The sequence below is a fragment of the Xiphophorus maculatus genome, chromosome 7 (genome assembly GCF_002775205.1).
Source record: "Xiphophorus maculatus strain JP 163 A chromosome 7, X_maculatus-5.0-male, whole genome shotgun sequence".
Taxonomy (NCBI): domain Eukaryota; kingdom Metazoa; phylum Chordata; class Actinopteri; order Cyprinodontiformes; family Poeciliidae; genus Xiphophorus; species Xiphophorus maculatus.
This window is the reverse complement of record NC_036449.1, coordinates 23,213,141-23,238,133: the sequence shown is the minus strand read 5'-3', so window position 1 is coordinate 23,238,133 and position 24,993 is coordinate 23,213,141. Positions and strand designations below refer to the sequence as shown.

Sequence of the window (24,993 nt, the reverse complement as noted above, 5' to 3'; positions counted from 1 at the left end):
TTTCAGAGGTGAATCTTCAGGTACTGAGACTCTGAGCTGATGCGCGCCGACCTTAGAGTCTCCAGGCGCGCAGCGGAGGATTTTGCGCACTGGAATCAAGTAGAGCTGAAGGAACGGTCTGCTTGACTGACCGCAGTCTTGGCACCGGCGGTACGGGACTCATTTGGTAGCATTTCGCGGCGCACAGAGACAACTTCTTGCTCAAATCGCTCCGGATTTAAAAAGAAGAAAACTGTTCCGCGGGATTTGAAACTTAGACAACTAAGTCGCTGTTTGAAGACGCCTCATTAGAGGAAATTCCAGCATCCTGAGAGACGGGGACGTTTAAAGAGGATTGTAGAACTCTTTGCTGGATTGAACAGGAAGGATTCCAGCGCGAGGTATCTGTACATTTACAGAACAGTAAGGACAAATAAAACCCTCTATTACTGAGGGTTTTTTTGGTAAATCTCTCCACTTTCATTGCAGGTGATATCAGCGATGTTTCAGCGGCATGCGCGTCTTCTCCTCTCCAAGTCTTTCAGAGAGGATTTAACCGCCGCTCATCTTGAATAAAACTGACGAGTCGCTGAAGATGAGAGCCCTGCAAACATTATTGTTGTTTTTTCTCCTGCACCAGGTGAGTACTGGGGCGACTGAGTAGTTTATTTCTATTCTGTCTCTTGAAGTTGCACTTTGAAACTTCGTCTGCGAAGCCCTCATTGTGTTGAATTAGAATTTATTGAAACTGCATCGAATAGATTTGGCTAAATAACACTTAGCAACGTCAGACCACAAACCTCCTATTCAGTTTTACAAATTGTGCTGAATTTTAGTCTTGACTGAAGGCACTTATTACTGAATTGCTCAAGTCTCAGCATTTCAGAAAGAACGTAGAAGAAACTAGAGAAAAACTACACGCTTGAGTCCCATGCTTTATAGATACATACTATCACTTTATTGCAGTCTTTATCACTTGCTTACAAAATATCAGACATTGAAGTAAACTCCCTATACCTCATTGCCGTTTCTGTAAAAATAACATCTAAATGCTATATATTTGTAATTACTGTCTTACTTTTTTCTATTTATTCTGTGAATTATATATATATAAATTAATGTTATTGAGAACATGTCAAGAGAAGTCCTTTTTTTGTGTGTTTTTGCCGAGTTTCCTTATTTTCCATCAAGCTGACTTTCATGTCTTTTTTCTGACTTGCAGCCTGACCTAAAACACCTCCTTTATTTCAGTAAGATTTATTTTTGGTCCCAGCTGTGAGTTGGAACCTTTGTGTCGAACTGGTAACATTTGGTAAATATATTTGCTCCAGCATAGAACAAAATAAGCCAGAGCTTTAAAAAGGACACATTCAAATAAGAGATTAAAGTAGAAAAGGGGATTTCTTGTAAAGCTTTTGCTACTTCTTCTTTGTAACTCACATAAGGCTTATGTCAGTGCAAGGAAAATTATTTCGGCTTTACTAGAAATTCATTGTGCTAAGCTTTTTTGATATAATCTTCCCTTAGTGTAATTTTATTTTTATTGCATTAATCTCTATAAAGAAAGATTGTGATCTTTGGGGAAATTCAAAGGGTTTTCTCTTCTTTGATGAACATCTGCTGATGTGTCCTTTCTAGATTTTTCCTTCATATATTGTATTTTTTTTTTTTTTATCATTGTTGGTTTTATCCTGATTATCCCCTTTCCATGATCGGACTTGAACACAAAATGCCATCGGACTGAAGAAGTTCTTCACATCTGTGCTCAATCCTCAAAGAGGGCTTCTTTTAAAGATAGCCTTGAACTGTGCAGCTGCAGCAGCAGCAGAAGGCTGTCTGTTCTGTTGTAATCAGCACTGAGCCTGTTGGGAGCTGCGCCTCCAGAGAGAAATAGGCAGGCCACCTCCCTGGGGAGGCTCTCTTTATATGCCTCGGTGGTTTTCCTCCCAGGACACCCACAAATGTCTGACTGGGGAAATTTTAGACTTTATCAATATTACTTCAACTTTGTAGGCTAAAAAAAACACCTGAGGTTCACTGAAAACATAAAAAAAACTGAACTTTAAAGATCTTTATTCATAAAGATAATAGAATAGACAAAACGAAACCTAGCCAAAGCTGTAATAGGATGCAGCAATGCTCAGTTTAAAATACTTAAAATTTTACGTTGTTTATGGACAACTAGGAATTCATCCATGTCCTCCCACTCACTTTACGTACGCTTCAAGTGGAGAAGAAGTAAGCCCAGTCCCAGCATCTCTGTCAAACCCCAGGGACAAATAAGAGGGTCAAAGGCATCCTGGGAGAATGAGTTCTACCCTGTGACATCTGCTGCACTTATCCCCAGCTCAATGACAACAGGACAATGTAGATGAAGACGAAACTTATTAAAGCCTCTCTGCTGTCTTCCCCTCTGCCTGCCCTGTCGTGACTCTACTCCCACAGTTTCTCACAGTGGAATGTGTAGCTTTTAAAACTCAGATTAGGATTAGGTATGAAGAGACATTGACAAAGACTTTACCAGCTTGAGATGTTATAGCCAGGATATGTTGGAACAAAGGCTCAACGAGGCTCATGCTGACGGGATCAGTGACAGTGTTAACCTCCTGTGTCACCTAAAGGATATATATATATATATATATATATATATATATATATATATATATATATATATATATATATATATATATATATATACACATGTCTGTGTTTAAAAAGTAAATAAATAAGGTTAGATCAGAGTGAAGAAACAAGCCTGGATGCATTTTGTTTTCGGAACTGTGACATGCCTGCGGTTCTTCCATCGAACTTTGATGTGCAGTGATTTAAGGGATTACAAGTGATTTCTCAAAGCTTTTGGCAGTAGTTGTGAGCTTTTATTTATTTATCTATCTACGTGTGTTGCATGCAATGGCAGCAGCTCGTGCAGTAATTGGCCCCGGGCGAGCCCCTTTTTTCTGCACCCCTTAACCTTTTAGGGGTTTCATGCTTCTCGTGCTTGTCTCAATCGTTGTTACGTTAATGCAAAAAATAAATTAATTAATTAAAAATTAAAACTGCTCTTTTTCTGTTTTCACAGATCAATCAATGTTTTCTTGAATCTAAAGTTAGATTTTTAAAACCCCTTGCAGACTATTGTTGCAACAGTCACCTCAAACTGTAAGGCTGCGTAGTTGCATAAGATTCATGCCTGTTAAGATAATTTCAACACACTGATTATCATGCTGCCATGTGAGAGTTTTACCCAATTATGTGAAAGTTAAACTTAACCAAAACTAAATATCTAAATCTTTGTATTTTATGCACAATTTTCACATTAATCTAGAATCTGTTTGATTGAAAAATTACGTTATTTAGTTTCCTATATAATTGTAAATAAATTCAGGCATTAAGAGAAAAACATATTAAGTTGTCTAGAATTACGCAAACCGGTATTGTAGATTTCAATGACAAAGTGGACATGTTACAGAAATACATAATAACTAAAGAATATGAATAATAATAAAAAATGGTAAAGTAGCCCTTGAATCAAAAGTCCATTTCAGTGTACGGAGTGTTCATGCTGCCCCCTGACAGAGTGACACCCTGGGTACTGAGCCACGTCAAAAATGCCTCTGGCTGTTTGATGATTTATCTCTCCACCAGGAGATGAAGGAGGGCAGAATTCGAACTGAATGCAGTATTTGCCACTAGATCATTTAAATAAAAGCAGTTTGTGCTCCTTATTTTCTCTGCAGCGGCAGAGAGAGCGACGCTCCTTTCAAAGTCAGTTGGCTCCAGCAAGGACAACACTTTTATCCGTGTCTTCGTAACAAAACACAAATTCCACACAAATTCCCTCTCTAAGGACCTTTTAACCCTCTTTCCCTTGCCCATGCTCAATTAGGTTTGATTTTATTATTTATTTACTGTATATTTAAAGACAACTTAACACTGGGAAGTGTAATAAAATGTACAGTTGGGGGGATTAGGAGCAGCTCTTTAATCTCACGCTCCTGATAATGCTGCACGGGCTGATTGATTAGTTTTTCAGGAAGCTTATGTCAGAAAAACCTAATCCGTCTTTGGATTGTGCCAGCCTTGTAAGGTTTTCCGCGCTGCCACTTTATCATGGTGGCGAATTACAGAGCTGCTGGGCTGTGATAAGGTCCTCGTCTCTTTTACAGACCCCACCGCCCAACCCTTTTGCACACTTGCACTACACACAGCCCCCCTTCCTCCCCCTGGACAATAAAAAAAATGTGTTTATATTCTTCACATCCCTGCTCTGCCTGGTCTTCACATCAACCTCTCCCAGGATTTGCCTTGTAAGAAAGAGAGCGGGGAGGGGAAAAATGAGAAGAACTTAAGTCTTCAAAAAGCCACCAGAGAAATTGGGTGGAGAGAGAAAAAATGTGAGAGAAAATGGGCAAGGCAAGGCCAGTGAAAATTTCTGTGGAAGTGATTAAAACATGGATTTGACGGAGTTGAAGAGGGCATGTATGCATGTGCAGCCTTCCAGGAATCATTTCGGAGCTTACATGGTGCTGATGTGTATCTGTGCACATATTGGGGTCACAATCTTTCCAGCCAGAAGGCTTGACTTGATAATCCCTCATAAACAATACCCGTCTGTGGCATTTGCCGGGCCTCGGCCCGCATGTTGCTCATCACCTCTGTGAGGGAAAAGGTTGTCGTTTTTGAGGCTTAAATCCCTCAAATGCAGCCCGCAGCCACAACAGGTTGCGCTTTTACTGTATGGATCCCTGCAAGCTGTTCCTTTCTCCATCCTCATTTACAACCAACGCGGCGATGAATCCTCGCTAAAGGTCTCCGAATGAAGAGACAGAAGCTCTGAATGATTGATCGCTGTGACACAATTGCCCTTTGCGCTGACAAAAACGCTAATCTGGAAACTGGAAGGCCCATTAAAGACTTGAGCCAAACAGTTATTAACACAATGATTATTTTTGTAGTTGCTGCTCTTTTGATGAGAGTTGTTTGGCAATTATTGTGTCATTTATTGTTATCGTTAAAAAAAAAGAAAACCTATATTTTGATGAATAATTAGTCTTTCTCATCTCTAACTAGGGATGTTTGCAAGCTCTGACTGAATGAAATAGTTCAGGTGAATATTACTGCTTTATAAATATAACATAATATAACATAACTGGTAAGCTTTATTGTTAGAGCAGTGCTTGATTTTATGAGGCTCTGACTAAAAGTTCTGTCATGAATTTTAATTAATTTTTTATCACCGTTACAATAAAAGTCACAAAATATACTGGCAAAAATTTAAAGGTGCGTCGTTGACCCCTATTTGGGATGAACTCAAATGCAGATGATTCTTTGTTTGAGCCATATATGAGCTGGTGTTCCTGGTGCAGGAAACATTATGTTAAATGTGTTGTTGAGATTTGTGGTCTAGGTCCAAAGCTATGAATTTTTATAGCCGTTGTGCAGCCTCAGGCGGGTTAAACCGGGAGCTTCTGCTACCTTATGGCTCCGTCATTACAGCTCTGCAAAATCAAAAACAGGCAGGATGTTCTGATGTGGAACTATTACTCTTTAACAGACTGTTGGCTGTGTTTCTATTTTTTTCAGCCGGGCTGCAACAAAATAAAATTTTCATTTTAATAATTTACGTTGTATGCCTTTATCATTTATGTGATGACCAAAACAAAATAGTGCATAATTTGAAAGGGGAAGAAAAGTCAAAGATAAATTTTTTTTTCTTTTCAAATAAAAGTCTGAAAAGGTGACATCCAATGCAATTAACTGCAGTTAGAAGTTAAGCTGAAAAAAAAACACATCCCCTCTGCAGTTTACTATGCTAGTCAAATGACAACAACAAACGACAACTTTCTGGTCAATACATTATACAATGCATTGTAGAAAATTAACACCATGAGCATGCCATCAATACCATGAAATTATGGTGGTGGCAGCATCATTCTGTGGGGGTGTTTTTCCTCAGCAGACAGTGAAGCTGGTTGGGACAGATTAAATAAATGCATCACAATTCTAACAGGACAGCAACATAAAGTAAAACCGACAACAGAAGGGTTTAGATCAAAGCATATATCTTAGAATGGTCCAGTCAAAGCCCAGACCAAAAACCAAAAGAAAAACATTGGTAAAAATTCACAGATGAACTCCATCGAGTCTGAACTTGAACAGTTTTGTTAAGAAGAATTTGTCACAATTTCTCAGAAGATTTCTAAATCTGGTGGAGACATAGAGGTTTGCAGCTGAGATCCAAGTGAAAGTTCTTCTACAAGGTAAACAGAGCACTTCTCAGATTTGGATTTGTAACAAATATTGCACAATTTTCTTCCACTTCACAATTATGCAATAGTTGGTTTTGGTCTATCACATACATTTCAAGAAAACATATAGATGGATTTTATTATGATCAAAATTTTCAGTGGATATGAATTATTTAGCAAGGCTCATAGTGTGTACCTGTTCAGTCAAGGACTGACATAAAAACAGAGTATGATGTATTTAGATTAAGAAAAACAACAACTAAAGTTAAGATAAACACAAGATTAAGAAAACAATAACAGAAAGTAGCAAGATATTATAAAAGGAAAAGTATTAACCTGTTCAGGTCCAGCAAACATGGATCTGGGTTCACATATTTCTTTTCTTTAAGTTATTGTTTTGCCTGAAAGATAAAAAAAAAAAAAGTAAAACCAGTTAATTTTTTTTTTATTGTTGGTGACATTGTATTTCAGTCTGGGTTCCTTTAAATTAAAATATTTGCTTCCTGATCGTCAGCCCGATAGAATAGCCTGCCTTGCTACGATTTCTGCATTGGTTTGCTTTAAAACAATTTTGCTCATCAGAAGAAAGTTGTATGAAACTATGAAAGCTTAGGAGATGGTTACTTAGGACAGTGGTTCTCAAATGGGGGTACGTGGAGGTACTGCAGGGGGTACGTGAAGCTTTTCAAAATATCTTTAAAAAATCAGTAGGCTCCTCATAATAAGTCTTGGGAAAAATTATTTTGTAAAAAGTTCGATAAAATATAAATGTGTGTTCATACACTGAATTTTATATTCAGTATTTACAGGGTATTTACAGCACTGTACCTCTTTTTTATTCCAAAAATGTTTTGCCCATGTCAGGGGGTACTTGACTAAAATTATATTTTTAAGGGGGTACATCACTGAAAAAAGTTTGAGAACCACTGACTTAGGAGATTAGTTTTCTGAATTTCGTAAAAATTCCTTGAAATTTGATTCCAATCTCTTCCAGAACTTCTTTGTTAAATGTTTTAATTTGGCCCCAAATAGTTAGAGGTGTGAAAAAAGTGTGAAAAGTTGGAATCTGGATCAATTTCTTCAAAATCCATTCTTTGATTTATAACTGTTCTCTCACTTATTGTGACTCAAACAAGCAAACGGTTTCTCCTTTTTACTGTCTGACGTGTAGAGTTTTTAATTACCACCCGCTTCGGTCCTGTAGCAGGCAATCACACCACATGTCAGAGCTCAGGAAAATGATTGACCTCTTTAATTAAAAAGTGCATGGCTTCTCTGTAAAAAGGCAAGGTGTGACAGCTTCAGAATAAGTACAATAAATCTCCCCCTCTGATTATTCCCACTTTTGCATTTCCTGCTGCCGCTAAGCTTTTGAGGCCTTTCTTTTGCGGCTTGTCATTTTCAGCCCTAACAAAGCTCTGTCAGCTTCCTAGTGTCTTTGTGTATTTCTTGTGATGTACCTGTCTTCAGAGCGTCTCGGAGAGAAAGGAAGCAGCGTCTTGCCAGCTCCTGTTTCTTCTTCAAAGGGAGCTTCTTTTCTGTGAAATCAGACGCGGCGCAGTCAGCTTTGAGAATGGAAACATTTGCTCTGTCAAATTTAGCGGATGTACGTTTGAGCAAATCAAACAAAACAGCCCCCTATTTTTTTTCTTTTTTTCTTTCATTAAAAACTGTTATCATTTTCGGCACAGTATTGAAAAGAGCAAAAATGATAAACGGTAGTTGTCACAGAAACACAAATAAGAAATGCTCAGACGTTTTTTTACGGTCGAAATTTGAAAACCAGTGAAGTAACAAACAATAAAAACACACTTCCTCCTCTCATATTAACTACAAAGATTTACAAGTGCTTTTACTATTGTTGCAAGGTGTTAAGAGATAATTGCACTGAGTCCTAAATGCTTTGCAGTATTATCCCCTTCAATCCCTGCTATCAGAAATCCAGAGGTGTGCGGCAGGTGTCAGGAGCCTACACACAGAGTTAGTGCTCTGACCATGTAAGGGGATTATGAAAGTGATGATGCACTGAAAGGTAACGGCTGCCTGAAAATGAAGTGTCGAGGGCTTTGCCGCTGTCGTATGTGACAAGTGCCGAGATAACGGCGAGTTTCCAGATTACCTGGAGGCTCTCTTCTCAGACGCGCCGCTTGCTGACTCCTCCTCTCCTGCCAGGATCTTCGTTAACACTTCCCCAACATCCGACAGCATCGCTACATTTAAATTTCCAACACTGAGCAACGCTGGGTAACATCTCATTTTCACCCGCAGGGCCTTTCGCAGTTAATTCACAAATGGACGTGAAGAAGAATATCTTAAAAGTTTGTTATAATTAAAATTTTAGTCAGTTGTCATTAAGCTGGATTATTTGCATCATCAACATAGGTATGTTTTTATTTATTTTAATAGCATAGTTATGAATGCTTGTAGAAAGTTTTGATTTAAATTTGTTTTGTAGAAATATATTTACAATCCAGATGCAATGACAAATTTGCTGAAATCTTAACAAAGATTGCATTGCAAAATCAATAAATATACATTTATTTGATAAAATTATGACCATTGCACCATTTTGCAGATTAAAAGTAAAACTAAAAGAGACTGGGCACTAAAACATGATAGTGCACACATAAACACATAAAGACTTCACTTAACCAGAGTCAATGCAAATTTCTTATCCACACAGGGTCTGAGCTGCAGTCTGGAAACCTGAGGAATGCATCAAAAGCCTAATTTGCCATAGTGCCATAGGGTTATCCTGGTATAAGAGGGACATGTTAAAGTCCCTCTTATACCAGGATTATTATTTTACTGATTTAGAAATGGAGAAAGCCATAAATACACTGTAATTTAATATTGGTTGTGAATATGTGAGAAGCAAATCTGTCTTACTTAGTAAAGCAAGGCAACTTTATTTATACAGCAAATTTCAGCAGCAGGCAATACAAGATGTTTTACACGATTAAGACATAAACAGCACATTGTGTTTTCTCAAATGCTTACATCAAAACCATCAGAAATATTGGAATAAAGACTAGAATTATTCAGGGTCCCAGATATCATTAATTAAAGGCAACTCTAAGCAAATGGGCCAGTCAATGTTTTCATCATATATTTTTTAGATTTCCAGAAATTTATTTATTTTATGGATCATAAAATAAATGCTGCTTCTCCACTTTTGGTTCTGATTTTAGATATTGAGAGCAAACTAGAACCAGAACACCTGCATGATCTGGAAGTTTGATTCAACAACAACAACGGGTCGTCAATATATTTCAGTGCTAAGCCATTCAGTGCTTTATAAGCTAAAACGAGTATTTTGATATATATTTTTTCTGAGATCCAGGGAGCCAGTTTTAAGACTTTGGAACTGGTTTGATGTGCTTCATCATTGCTGTTCTGATATACTAATAATACAAATTTCTGCATGGCTATGTTTTGTTTTCCTCCAGTTGTACTCTGAAGAATCCTCCAGCTTATCTAGTTATATAAGGGAGTTTCCTTTGGTCATATTGAGAGTGCTTTCCAGCCATTTTGAACAGCATTTTGTGTGACAACTTCTTTGTTAACCAAACAGGAAGACAAAGGCGATTTAAAACTGCACACCTTCAGAGATTCCACACGTTTCATAATTGGTGTAAAGCTTGATTTGGACCAAAGAAAAGTTTTCCCTAATGTAGCTTTTATTTGATCCTGAAAGTTTGATAAGTCCACCTTAGTTCTGAAGATTAAAAGTATTCTTTTTCCTAACTTTGGTTTAAAGCATAGAATAAAACTTAGAACTAGGCCATAAAATCACTTTCCTTAGGCCAAAGGTGTCCAAAGTCAAGCCTCAAGGGTCAGTACCCCTCATGTTTTAGTTCTTTCCCTTGTTCAACACACCTGAATCAAATCATGGTTCATTTGCAGACCTTTATAGAACTTTGACATGCAGAGACGATACTTGGATCATTTGAATCAGATGTGTTGGAGCAGAGAGAGACCGGCCCTCTGGGAATGGAGCTGGACTTTAGAGAGCTGAAAAATACATCTCTTTATTAGATTACCAATTTAATTTCCAGGCTTGAAAATGTTACCCTTTTAAAAATTATTGCATAGGTTATTTTATCAGTTAATTAGGATTGTTTATCTTTGTTTGGTGCAAGAGAATGTTTCATTTTCTTAAATAATCATTAATGAGGATTGATTGTTTAATTAAAAATAGATGTAATTTCTGACTCTATTAGTGATTAGCTCTCATCGATCTTTCAAGTTCAAGTGCTGAATAATTTTTGCATTTGTTCTACATAGACTCTTATCCTGATACAAAAACAGAAGTTTCCTAATTCTTCTTTAGGTATATCATGAAAATCCCTCAGTCGAAAGTTAAAGAATTTATTCTTTAGATTGATTTTTAAGGATTCAATAATACTGGCTGGTATAAAACAATAATAGAATTTGACACAAGTTAATATCTTTACAACACCATTATGTTAGTGAAGGTTACTGTCTTTTCCTTCTTGTTTAGAATATTTTTAATATTTTGACTACAACTTAACATCTGTACAACACAATGACAGAATTTCATTACAGTTTTGAAATTGTGTTTGTATTTGCCAGCAGTTTAGAAACTCATTTTCTGCAACATCAATAAACTCATATCAGCTGTGTTTTCTCACCCTTTCTGTTTTCCGAGAGCCGGTTGACACACACACACACACACACCCACGCACACCTTCACTGCAGCGCCCTCTCCCTGTCTCTTCTCACTTGCTCACTCATTTGGAGCTGTTTTATTTATGTCACCTGTCTCTTCCACTCTAGCTAAACATCAGTTTGTTACGGTGTTGGGAATATGATGAAAGTACTGACAACAGAAGCAGTTTTAGTTGTTCAAGTTTCCTTTAACAATTTTTCTATTATTACTATTAGAATTAGAATTTAGACATTATGTGAATTTACTAGCACAACTGAACAAATTTGATCTTAAGTCTTGGCATCTTGGAAGTATGTTTTAGCTCCTTTATTTTCAAATTTACATTTAATCTGACCAAAGCAGTCTCAAAACACATATTCTAATTTACTGAATATAACTGCATTTATGCTGCAGTATTAGATGCATTGTAAAGATGATGCTTGAGCATTATTTACTGAGTAATGAGTATCTTTGTTTACTGCTGAAGCCCAAGATACATACAAATTAGTGCGACAGGGTGACGAAGGAGCAAGAAACACCTGCTGTACTGTTAGCTCTTTATTATTGGACAGTGGAGAGAGTTTCCACAAGTCTATGCATGCAGCGTATTCATTGCAAGGGGAGAAACTGTGAGCAATTTGTTGAGTTTAGTGCATCACTTCTTGAAGGGAGTGGCTCTCTAATGATACAGAATGTTTCAGTATGAAGTCAACACCCATTGGAGCAGTCAAGTTTGTCAATGTCCAAATGAGATGAGGCTTGGCATCATTTGAGTCAGACTGCTCTGACGCAGAAGAAAAATACTGAATTCCGTGATTGAGCTAGAGCAGAGCTGCACTGACACTGTAAACATGACTAATGACTCACATTTTAAGATTTATGGTAGCCAGAGGAGGGTTAAGTTACATGCCATAATTTATGCTAATCAGAGAACAGCCTTGAGTGACAACAGGAGGGCACAAAAAAAGTCCTCTACAGAAAATGCTGCTTGAATACACTTTTTGACACCAGAATAACTCAGCTGAAGAATACATACTTTTTAAATTTAAAACTTAAGAACTAAATAAGCATACAAAAGTTCTCAATGAAGAATGTGAACCTGTGAACCTTTTCAGAAGAGAGTGAGATCAATAACTCCGGAAGATATAGAAACAGAATTTTGCTCAGGCCTGCTTGCTCATGTTGATGGTTGACTCAATTTTTAAAGGGCAGATATTTTTTTACAACTTTTCCTTTCAGTTGTGTTCAGACTTGCAGCTCTCAACACTTATATTTGAGAAATATGCACAAAAAAAAAAAAAATCACATGGCAGGAGGGAACAATGCTGAAAGTGTAACGTGGTTGACTTCTTTATGTACAGAAAATTAGACTAGAGGACCAATGCATAACACAATGGTCTCCAAAGAAAAACGGAGTGGTTTCAAAGTCTTCATATTCAATGTTTACACTTGAACAAATGATTTGATGGGCATCTTACCCAGAGAGTTTATGGTACTTTGTGGAAGTAAAAGTGGGAAACAAACAAAAACAATAACTATGGCCTACTGTTACATTTTTTAGGATATGATAATGTTGGTATGGTTGTGTGTTTCTACATTAGTGGCTTCGAAGCTCTTTTTGTGCCTTAAAGTAACATGAAAAACAATGGAAAGACCTATTGCAGTTTACTTCTGCTTCATAGTCCTGAGATTTTTTTTGTTTTATTGTGGCTCTAAAATGCAATAATGTGTACACTTTCAAACACCATCTGTAAAACAGTTTAAGATAGGTGACATGTCAAAATAATAAATTTTAAAGAACATTGTTGACTCTTACTTTCTGAAAAATAAACTACAATAATAAAGCCTCCAGTCTCTAGTTTTATATTTTATGCATTGTCTTTTCCAGGATGTACTGGTGAAAACCAATGTTTAAGCCTTAGTGAAGAAAAAATAAGGAATTACTATAAAGTTAGCATTAGGTGCAACATTCATTTAAATGTTGATTAAGGCTGAGAATGAGGTGCAAAAATGGAAAGGTGAGGTATGATCTGCTGTGTTTGAGGTGTTAGGAGAGGTGGTACTCGTTACAAAAATGAGTCTTCAAGAGATTCTTGAAGGTGGAGTGAGGCGTACTCGCTCAGAAAAGAATATGTAGCATCACTGGGAACCACAAATAAAGCCAGTCTGGACTGCCTGGTGGTACAGGGTCACTTTATACACTTTGGTTGGAAAGGAGCAAATAACTGAATACATAAAGTAGTGTGTACTAACATGGCACTATTTGAATTATAGGTACCTATTAGAAATGGATGTTGTGCCTTTTAAGGGCTTTGTACTTTTAGTTTTGGGCTATTGCTCAAACCCCAGATGAGCTTCTAAGTTCTGGATGATCTTATTAGTTTTTCATTTTCAGAGGAATTAAAAAAACAATCTTGTGTGTCTAAATTTACTTAGACACAAAATCTTCACAATCAAGCAAAACCATATGTGCAGTTATTTTTTAAAGTCAACATACACGTATTTTATATAGAATTTATTTTTAATCACATCACTGTGTTTTGTATTAAATTATACCCCTCTCATCTACCTTTACAACATGTTACATGGTAGTTGTCATAGAGCTGGCTTAATAAGGCCCTAAGCAGAATGTATTATATTTTATATGTATAATATATTTTTATATTGTCCATTCTTTGTCACTTTTGTATGCTGCATTTAACACAACTATTTTACAGTTACAAATTAATGACTTAAACTGACTGTATGACAAAATATGTTTGTATGTTTGCAGTAGTGTGAAGACCTGATGAACCAGCTCCCAACTGAAGGATTGTAAAGGTCTCTGTTGGTAGCCCAGTCTGCTCAACTAGAACTGTAAAGTCATTAAAATCTTGTCAGCATAAACATGGACTGTAAATTATGCTCCTGTTCTGACCAGCATTGATAGTCTGATCTGTGCAAACTTGCCAGTGCAGGACTCCAAATAAATATCACCGCAATGGTTTATTTTACATTAATGTGTCCTACAGTATAACAGACACCATTTATAACACATATCTCATGCTCAATGTACATTTGAAATTAGTATACCAATTACTTAAAGGTCGTGGGGAGGTGACATACTGATATACACCCAAACACGACTGCAGTTAAATACTTTCGCTTTCTCGTTATTATGGTTAAACATGCAGAGGGAATGTTATGATTGATTTATTGATTTAACATATAATAAAAGCATATTCCTACTATTTGCCTTTTAAATACCAAGTCTTAATGTGATTTATAAACTATTAAGGTTTTACTAATATGTCCATAATATTTCTAAAAGTGTCCTAATTGATTTCATATTTCTTTTGGGTCAGCAGGGATCCTAAACAGCCATAAAATCTGGCAGGACCTAACGCCAACACTGATATTAGACACAGATCAGATGTAAACAAATCAAGTCTGATTTAACGTTACCTGATTACATAAAGTGCAATTTATATTAAATTATGTCAATATTGATTTCCAATTGACCACATATTAGTGTGAATTAGGATTTGTAAGTTGAGTGCAGACACTAAGCTGTCTCATTCTCTCAGAGGTCAGGTGGTAATGGCCTGAAGGATCATACTGGAGGGCAGCAGATATGGTGCATGCTCACGCACACACTGACGGTAGCTTTCTGTGATTGGTAAGGCGCCCCCCGGTGTGGATTTGCTGTTGCGATCCACCACAGTGCTGAAGCACCTGCCATGTATTTCGCCGGCCGGCCTCTGATTAAAAGTGATGGCTCTGGAGCGTGAGGCTGTTCCAGCGATCAGAGCACCAATCTATTCTTCGGCAGGGCGGAGGCTCTTTGCTCAGTGCTCCCAAAGCCCCTCAGGGGCCTCCTCTGCTGGAACCAGCTCTGGATGTGAATCATTACAAATTATATGCCCCGTAACATCAGGAAGAAGATGGCATGGGAAGGTCTGTGGGCAGGTGGGAGATTGTGGTGGTTTTAATGTCAGCTGAGCTGTTTGTCATGTTGGATGCTTGAAAGCAAGATGCTGCAGTCAATCTGTGACCTAATGCTAACAGCACCATCCTGAGCAGCTGACAGGTGTTGTGTTTCGGTGGTGCTGGAAAGGTATTACCACAGGCGATGGTGAAGGTGGTGCAGTTTTACTGAAGTGTCCAGATTTTTACAACGCAGAAACACATCAAGTTAATGAAGCTTTGGACACAGAAAATTAGCAGAGAAATGAATTGCACCACCTAAGAGAGGTCAATTTGCACAGATCAATCCATGAAGAACAGCGAGGTGCATGATTGGGACTACTGTGCTTGCACTGATGAGCAGGTTAATTGCCCATTTTGTTTATTGTGAGAAATTCCTGAAACCAATTTCCCCTAGACACATATCCCTGCCTTATGTGCGGGGGGAAAAAATCCAGTATGAAAAATTCAAACTGATTATTTTTGTTACAGAGGCAGCATCTTAATTAAGCAAAAACAGTTTCTTGCAAACCAATCACAGGCCAAACTGATAACTGAGCCACACATTTTTGTGGCTGCCATCATAAGCAGCACCACCGCTTCTTCCATGGCCCTAGGCCTACACCCATCACAGCTGAGCGCAATGTAGCCAGCTTCTTGTTGCAAATACACTTTAATGGCATCTTTTCACATGATGCAGAGGCCAGATGTCACTGGCCTCTTAATAACTTTCTAGAGGCTAGTTCTGGTCGCTGTGGCAATTACCTTTATGTCAGGGCTCTAAAAGATATGTCTACCCACGGGACAAAAAGGCAGCCAGCTCCTTAATGCTTATTACAGACAAACGTCAAAGCTGATTCATCCCGACTCACTGTGCGAATCTTTGGTGCTCAGGCAACTGTGTGAATTTTAGTGCGTAAGTCTCTAAATCAAACGTGAAGAGAACAGCTTTCAAATTTAACAAAACAAATCAAAAGCGAACAGAAAACAGCTTTCAAATTTAACAAAACAAACACATTCTATGCTTTCTGCATTTGCTTTTTTATTCAGTAAGAAATGCCTGACTAACACACAAAATGCAGCATATTTTTTTAAAAGTCATATGCACCCTCTAAGCATTTAATATGATACACATTTCATAGAATTATGTTAGGATTTATGCAGCGCTATCTATTTTTGTTTAATGCAAACAGTGAGAGCACTTTAAAACACTGTATAAGCACTATCTTGAAAATAATCTAAAAACAAAGCTACACTAACAAAGTCTTGTTCAGCTGAGAATGCACTTCTGACCAACATGAAATAATTTAAAATAGACCTACTACAATAAGTGCTTGTGAAGATGAAAGCCTGTAGATGCGACTGGAATTGAACAATAAACATGTATTTTTCTTCATCTAATACAACAAGAGAGTCATTGGCTTTGAAAGTCCTCTTTGAATGTTGTTAAGGAAGATTCTTTCACCTTTCAGATATGTGTGTTTACAAATGGTTCACATTTTTTTCTGTTTCTGTTCTTGTTTCCTCTCTGAATGCCATTTCTTTAACTTTCTCTGAAAGTTAAAGAAATGGCATATGATTGCAACTAACTTATGAAATATACCAAGCCTATCTCAAGCATTTTCTTATTAAAATGTCACACTGTTTATAAAATAAAATGTGTAAATACTGAGAAATCTATAGTCCTTAATATTGACTGAGATGTTAAAATAAACCCTTTTCTTAGTGACCATTCGGAAGCTGTGAATCAGATACCAGCTTCAGTCTCATTAACTTATCAAAGCATATGAGAATCTTTTCTTATACTACTTCTATAGTTCAGACCACTGAGGGATGCCCACTTCCCACTGACTGTGCAAATTAGCTATAGAAAACAAATTTGGTTCGTAACACCGAGATAACTGTTTTTTACTCTCCCATCCCTTTTAACATTCATGTAGTTTTGTTGTTAAAACAAACTGGATGCACAATTATTTAAAGACCTAACAGTGTCTATAAAACCAAGGTAACTGAGTTTCTTTATTTATTCTTCTTTTTTAAGTTGTTCAGAGTTTCTAGAAATGCTTAATTAACAGACCCTGACCTACTCTCTCCCGGTGGTATAAATATAACGTGACACAGAGGCCCATTTCTCATAGCCACGGGCCATGAGGCTGTATAAGGGCTCATGTTTTTGCTGCACACCACACTCACTCAGTGGGGAGATTAAGATTGAGATGAAACAATTTCCTAAGCTCACTGTTAGAAAACTGCTCCAAACCAAGTCTCCAAAGCAACCACTATTTTCATGCCAAATGTTTGTATGGGAGGGATACAAGAAGCCATTTTCTGTCCTAATATCATAAACTTAAACATATGTTTGCTAAACCTAGCTGAGACTTTAATTGGGACTTTGGTCCAATACAACTTGGACCTGGCTGATCAGAAATAAGTAGGTGAATAGGCCTGACAATTTATTATAATTCACACATAGCATTAAAATCCATCCAAATGATTAGATTGCAGTTACTCACTGCACATACAAAATTACATCACAAAGTGGACTGTTAGCTCAGCAATCAGTGAGTCCACTGATGTTTTTGTAGCATCATAAACAGTCAGTCATTACTTTATTAGTTAGACATCAGCATTGCTGACATTTATTTTGTTGTTTTTTCTAAATACCTCAAAAACAACAAGTAAACCGCAACAAAGGGTGAAATTAACTTACGCACACTTAGTAGTCCTTACACAGAGTAATTACATAAATTTTTTATATTTTTATATTTCACTGGTTTCCAAATAACTTAAAAATTCAGAAAAATAACATGGGGCATGGCTTTAAAAGCAATTAATAAAATTTTAAAACCAATTTTAAATGGACAGGAAGCCAATAGAAACAGGATCAAACAAATATTCTCACGTCTGGAGGTGTTGGTTAAAAGACTGGCAGTTGCGTTGTGGACTCATTGAAGTCGTACCAGGGAAGACTGAGGGACACCAAGATAAAGTCCATTACAGTAATCAAGTCTAGAGCTAATAAATGTGTGAATGGCCAAGTCGATTTAAAAAAGATTTAAGTTTGGTCTATAGATGCAGATAGGAAAATTTAAAGACAGAGTCGATTTGTTTATTAAAGTTACTTGATTTTGCCATAAAATTGTATTATGTGACCAGAGAACACAGGACAATAAAACAGATATAAATATCATCTTAAAGCTCTTGATTTTTCTACATTTTATTTTAAGTGTTGTACACTTTTGACAGGGATTGCCAACAAAACCGGAGGGTGCAGTAGTTGAGTGTGTCTGATGAATCTGTTGTTTTTTTTAACAGAGAATCAACGTGCGTGCCACCTGATGCTAAATTTTAACTTGAAATGCTTGCTAAGGATTCATGATGTGTTTGTGGCTCCGGTATCACATTGAATGATGCGGCGCAAAAGAGAAAACCTTTGCCGGTGTGCATGTTTCCTTGAGTTTCTGTTAGACGTATAGGGAAAGAAAGAAACCAAACCACAGAGACAGATATCCACCACCTCTTTGCCTCGTACTGCTGAAATGAAGTCTGCAGTTATTATCATAATAATGTCTTGTTTCAAGTCGCCCTGAAATGCCTCTAGCACGCCTGCACCGATTAAGAAATCTTAATTAAGCTTTTGTAGATTCTCCTTCATCAGACCTTGCCTGGTTTTTTTTTTTTTTTTACAAACACTCATATTCTTCTCGTCAGACACTCTCACCTAAATGAATAAGGTGTTAGCAGAGAAAGTGAGAGAGGAAGAGAAAGCAAAGCCTGTGTTTTCGGCACACGCTTTCAAGTTTCCCGTGCTTCATCTCTCCCGAGGCATTTAAGTATTTGATATCCCTGCGCTGATCCGCTTGTTGTCACAGCAATTTCCCCAGTTGCTCATCATACTTAAAACTCCTCTCTCATTTCCATTATAATTATCCAAGACAAAGCTCACCTGAGATTCACAACGAAAGACAATTTAGTTTCACCTCTGGAGCAGCGCAGCATGACGCTTACTACGTAATGGATAAAACAGTTTGAGGTTGTTGGCGAAAACGATAGTCGCCTCTCCGTTTGTTTTCAGGGGTGAGGAAACGTTCCTGTTGGGAGTACACAGATTTTACGTCCAGGCGTGAGTGTGATTTTGGTGTCGTTAGAGTCCAATCAAATTAACAACAGAGCTCACTTGAGGTATTACTGAAAGAGGAGCATCCGCTGGGAATATTGCCACTGGTGGCTGGTCGATTAAATGGCTGTGGCTGTCGTGAACTACACAGAGGAACATTATTACAGAGTTGCCTCATTCATCCGTGTTTACAGGGAGCAACTGTCTTAATTAAGCATTGTGCAGGCTGATGGATTGGCCAGTCTCACTGTCTGTAGCAGACATATTGATTTCACATTCCATACCCAAATAGCCAAGTCGTTTTCCTCCCCTTTAGGCGTTAAGGTGCCACCGCAGTGTGGGACATTAGGAGCATTTAAAAGAAGCTGTAATTATAAAACATGCAGCCCTATTACGTGTCAGATGGAGAGGTTTGTAATGTGACTGCGACAAAACAAACTGAACCAGACGACCTACTTTGTTAGCTTTGTACACATGTGTTTCAGTTAGGCTTACAGCAAAATTATAATTAGTCTGGGAGTAGTGCACAGCGTCTTCAGCGAGGATTCAAACAGCCGCTGCCGTGTGCTCTCAACATCTGCTTCTCTCAGTGATCCCTGTAACAGGGCCTGGGGAGAGAGAGCACTACTAATTACTAATAAAACTAGCTAAGCCTATTGCTGTGAATTACTGCAGCTTTATCTGAAGTGGACCAGAAATCACTCCCGAAGCAAAAACAGGGTTGGAGAGATGCGAGGAGGGATCGCAGTTCATTGCAGAGTCTGGATTAGTACAATGCTTGGTGTATGTTGTGATGCTGCTACAAAGGAGTGTTTTAGTGTTGGACATTAGTGCGAGATTCAAAATTCTGGCTGACTTGAATCATCTTGAAACATCTTGACTCAAAGGCTCAGGATATAAAGCATATTTATACAGACATAATACTTTTTTTTTTTTTGAGAAAATTCAACATATGAGTGAATTCCGGTCCCCTGAAGCAAAAGGCAAATTATAAAATAAATTAAAATGAATGATTCCTACAATTATAATATACACATAATATAATTGGACTCCCTACAGTGGCTTGTGTTTTTGCTATATGTACAAGTTTTTAATATCAAATTTAAAAATACCTAAAATTCAAGATATGTAAACAACATAAAGTGTACAAAAGACATTGCATTTTGGGGGGAAATGTGATAAAATGCACTTTTTAGTGAGGAAAATGTCCCTCGTCTCATATTTATTCTCACAATTGAAACATATTCAAAGGAGCTGAAAACATGTCTCCTCATCTGAACTGCTTCATCTCAGAAGCACACCACAAGATGCAACAAGAAATGTCCAAAAATCATCTCAGGACCTACAGCAGTATCTTGAAACTGTTCGTATGAAAGTACATTCCTATACAATCAAAAAAAGATTTTATACCTTTAACTTTTAGGCAAGGTGTGCAAGGAGAAAATCTTTGCTCCCCAAGACAAACATTAAGGTCAGACTAAAGTTTGTCAGAAAGAAAGTAGACAAAGACCAAGACTTCTAGAATAATGTTCTCTTTGCAAATGAGGTGAAAACTGAGTTGTATGGATACCAGAAGAGACCCTCGGGGTACCAGAGTGTCAGGGAAAAAATTAAGCTGAAGCAGAACTTGACCCTTCAACATGAGAATGACCAAAATCATATTGTCAAATCCACAACAGATTGGCTTAAATAGAAAAAAAAAGCAAAGCCCTTAAATAGCCAAAGCAAAGCTTAGACCTTGATCTCATTGAAAAGTTGAACAAAGTGACAATTCTGGTAACCCTTCATCAGACCAATGTCAGAGACTGGTAAATGGCTATAAATAGTGACATATTGCTGAGGTTTAATCTACAATCACGGCTCTTCTGCTTATAATAATCAGTTTGGGTTAAAGATATAAGCTGTAATCCCCTCAAAGAAAGGCAGGGGTCACCATGCAGTACTAAGATCTGTATCTAATATAGAATGCAATGAAAACATTTGTTTAAGCACATTAAAACGGCAACATTTAATGAGAAACTGATTCTGGATTATTTGGGCAGATTGTTCATTATTGCTTCATCTAAATCTGTAACAAATTGTTGTAAAGTTATACTTAGAAGTATAAAACACTTAAAATTGTTTTTCTCTCTACCTCTCCTTTGTGTTCTGTAAAGGTCGCATGCAGGAAAGTGCATGGAGGCGCCACAGAACTCATCGAGTGGAGGGACAGTGATAGCGAACAGAAGATTTCTCCCACGGGGGTGAGACCACGGATTCTCAACCCCCTGCGTTTGTTTGCCAAGGGCTCCCCTGAGCTCAAGAGCAACATGAGGGAAATGACATATTTACAGAACATGGAGGACTTTTGGGACTGGTTATCTAACCAGACAGATGTTCAGGGTGCACAGGCCAGAACTAAACGCAGACCCATCGTGAAGACTGGCAAGTTCAAAAAGATGTTTGGGTGGGGGGACTTCCACTCAAACATCAAGACAGTCAAGCTCAACCTACTGATCACAGGAAAGATCGTGGACCACGGGAATGGCACGTTTAGCGTTTACTTCCGGCACAACTCCACCGGAATGGGGAACGTCTCCGTGAGCCTGGTGCCGCCTTCCAAAGTTGTGGAGTTCGAGATCGCCCAGCAGTCAACACTGGAGACCAAAGACACCAAGTCCTTCAACTGTCGCATTGAATACGAGAAGACGGACCGCAACAAGAAGACCGCCCTGTGCGGCTTTGACCCGTCCAAGGTGTGCTATCAGGAGCACACACAGAGCCATGTGTCATGGCTGTGCTCAAAACCCTTCAAAGTCATATGCATCTACATTGCCTTTTATAGTGTGGACTATAAACTGGTGCAGAAGGTATGCCCTGACTACAACTACCACAGCGACACACCTTACTCCTCCACAGGATGACCTAGCTCTTAGCGTGCAGCAGCCTTTGGTCTCTGTCCACAAAACAACCCTGAACACCTGAGTCTGCTGACAGAAAGTCAACTCGATCAGGGCAAACACACTTCAAATATTTGGAAAAAACCTCTGTAAATATAGCAGTTGTATCCAGAAAAAAAAAACTGTTTGGTCTTTTGAGACTTGGTTTTAGGGGTTTGACAAAGTAAAAGGCAGTGCTAGCTCCCAACCCTGCGTAAATCCTCATCACAACAGCACATGTTCGCTGATGTAATTAGTGTGTTGTCCAGATGTTTTCTTCAAGGCTAGACCATGGGCAAAATGTTGCACCAATTAAAAGTGCAAACCTGGGATCTGGCAGTGCTGGAGCCAAAAAATTGTGTCAGCTAATTGAGATAGTCATCATTTAACATATGACAAGATTTTGATCCATCTTAAAAAAGTATCTAAAAAAACTGTCATTTAAAAAGGAATACAATAATGAAATGTTCATGTTAGCATACTGTACTACAAAAACGGAGAATGGATAAAAAGTTTGACTTTGAACTAGAGCGGATATCTATTTGTGCATTTGGAAAAGTCAAAAAGGTTAGTCTTTTACTTCAAAATTATTCAATAAGTGTCTCGAAGATTTGAATAATTATTAATATTTAGGAACATCTTTTGTTAATTTTTTAATATATGTACTAATATGATCAAAATTACTAATTTAACTTATTTCAGTGTAAACAGGACAAAATACACAGATCAATTTACAGATTTCTGGAAGTTTATAATGCATATAATGCCCTGCAAACATTCTCATACTGCTTGAAGTTTTCCACATTCAGCTGCCTTGGATCAATTCCTTCTTGAACCTTTCAATGCAGTAGCAGCTGCAGGTCTTTTGGAGTGTCTACTAGCTTTGCAAATCTAGAATTCTCTTTTTTCTGTGCTTAGAGCATTTCTGGACCTTGACTGAGGATTTCTAACACATGAATATGTTGTGATCCACATCATTTGACTCTAGATCTGATTATGTTTATGGCACTTGTCCTACTAGAAGGTGAACCTCCACCCCAGCCTCAGGTTTTCTTCAGCATTGCCCAATATTCATTTCCATCCATCTTCCCATCAACTCTGAGCAGCTTCCCCACAGCATGATGTCGCCACCACCTTGTTTAATAGTGTAATTTAGGTTTATGTCAAGAAGACATTTTGCATGTAGACCACAGTATATTTTTTGTTGTATAACCCTAAAGCTTCTGTCAAACTGCACATGGAACCCCTTAAGGTTTTATTTCAAAAATGTCTTTCTTCTAATTGCTCCTCCATAAAGGCCAAATTTGTGAAGTATACAGCTAATAATAATAATAATAATAAATCCTTTTCCTCTATGTGGTTAACCTTAAAGGGTGATGAGTGGGCTTTTGCTCGACAGGTCGCCAATCCATCATACAAACACACAGAGACAAACAAGTCAAACAACCCCGCATGCACACATTCACTTATGAGGGCAATTTAGAGCAAACAAATAACCTTATATGCAGTTTTAGACTGCAGGAGGAACCCAGAGTATCCATGCAACACCCACACACAGCGCAATCAAGTGCTGCGCCAGTGTTCACCCTAAGTAATACTAAAAGTTATAATGCTTTTAACATATTCTCGCTCCTGAACTGTGTATCTCTGAAATCAGTTGCTATGTTACCACTGGTCTGTCCTACTGTTTTTGTAACATCTGAAGCAAATTGATTGCACTGGATTTCTTTAGGGGTATTAGAGTAAAGGAGACCAAATATAGATGCAGACAGTACTTTTGAGAATTCTTTTTAAAAACAAAAACAAAATACAGTTTCTTTCCTACTTAGTTATGCACTACTTTTTTTTAAGATTCTACTTCACTTAAAATCTCTATAAAATACACAAATATTTGTCTTTACAATGTGAGAAAATGTGGAAAACTCCAAGGGGTATAAATACTTTTGCCAGGCGCTATTATGTATTTCAGTTCTCCTGTGTTGATTGCTGCAATTATCCCAAGGCATGTGTGTGCTAAACTGGTCTGAAATCCAACATCTGTGTTTGCAGGATGCACTTTGAGGCAGCAGCCTGCCGAGCGAGCCATGCAGTGGATTAATGTGTCAGGAGAGGAGGGGAGGGGGATGCAATAATTGCAGGACAGGTGGATTTAGTGAGTCTGGCAGACAATTATCAGCACTTTGTCATGGTCCTGCTACCAGCCCTGACATTACCTGTCTTTAATAGGCTTTAATTAGCCTGGGAATTTCTATTCACCAAGAGGAGAGAGACTGAAAAAGGAAAGATAATGGGCAGAAGTTGGAAAAAAAAACTTGTCTGTGATTTCAAGAAGTGGGAATATATTTGAAAAAAAGAAAAATATGGCTTTTTCCCAAATGTACAGCAAGCTTAAGCTGGCAGACTTAAAGTGGAAAAGAAGCAGTTTAGCAGTACACGGTGTAATGTGCTTTGACATTGCAATCACCCAGACAGTTTTAAAAGGTTTCGTTGAAAAGCACCATCACACGGAAAGCTGTAGATTGCATTGCTTGCACACATCCCGGGTTTTAGGTTAGGGCATGTGCCACAGATGACACTGCAATTATTTCAGTCGATGCTACTTCATGGTCCCATCATCTGTAAATGATCCTGTCACCTTGTTGGTCAGGTGAGGTGTATGATAAATCAGAGTCAATCTACAGTGAAATGATATTTTTAGTTTTACTCCTCGTGTCGATGCTGTGTACTACTTGTAACTACAACCAGACGTGTTTAATTATGGATTCAAAGTAAATGATGTCAGTTTATTTCAGTTTTTCCTTAAGGATATTTCACAATGTGTACCCCTCCTCATTTCTGGTGTTTTATCATGATTATCATGTACATAAATGTTTAAATTATTGCCAACTGTTACATATCGCTTTATTTCCCCATTTCTGTGTTTTACATTGTTCCTGTTTTGATTACCTGCTTGGGTAAACTTGCTTAAAAATCTCTCCTGTAAAATAGGAAAAAAATGTCAGTGTGTGGCGTGATTGCACATGTGCATTTTCACAGGAAGTTCATTTTGTTAACATTTAATGGTTGAAGATCACTTTAAATCTTTATGGCATTAAACCTTATAAGAAATTGGCT

The 24,993-nt window shown here is 37.8% G+C and overlaps 1 protein-coding gene across 1 annotated transcript; it reads left to right on the top strand.

The window, feature by feature from the left end:
• Positions 1-24,993, top strand: nxph2 (neurexophilin 2). The gene is made up of 3 exons (XM_023336225.1): positions 1-380; positions 469-619; positions 21,118-24,993. Exons 2-3 carry the CDS (start codon positions 575-577, stop codon positions 21,862-21,864), a joined length of 792 nt encoding a protein of 263 aa, XP_023191993.1. The 5' UTR covers positions 1-380; positions 469-574; the 3' UTR covers positions 21,865-24,993.

Excerpts from the sequence above, each read along its gene's own strand:
- nxph2 (XM_023336225.1), top strand. The coding sequence starts at position 575 with ATGAGAGCCCTGCAAACATTATTGTTGTTTTTTCTCCTGCACCAG. Across the intron at positions 620-21,117 it reads TGTTTTTTCTCCTGCACCAG|GTCGCATGCAGGAAAGTGCA; the intron begins GTGAGTACTGGG and ends TGTTCTGTAAAG.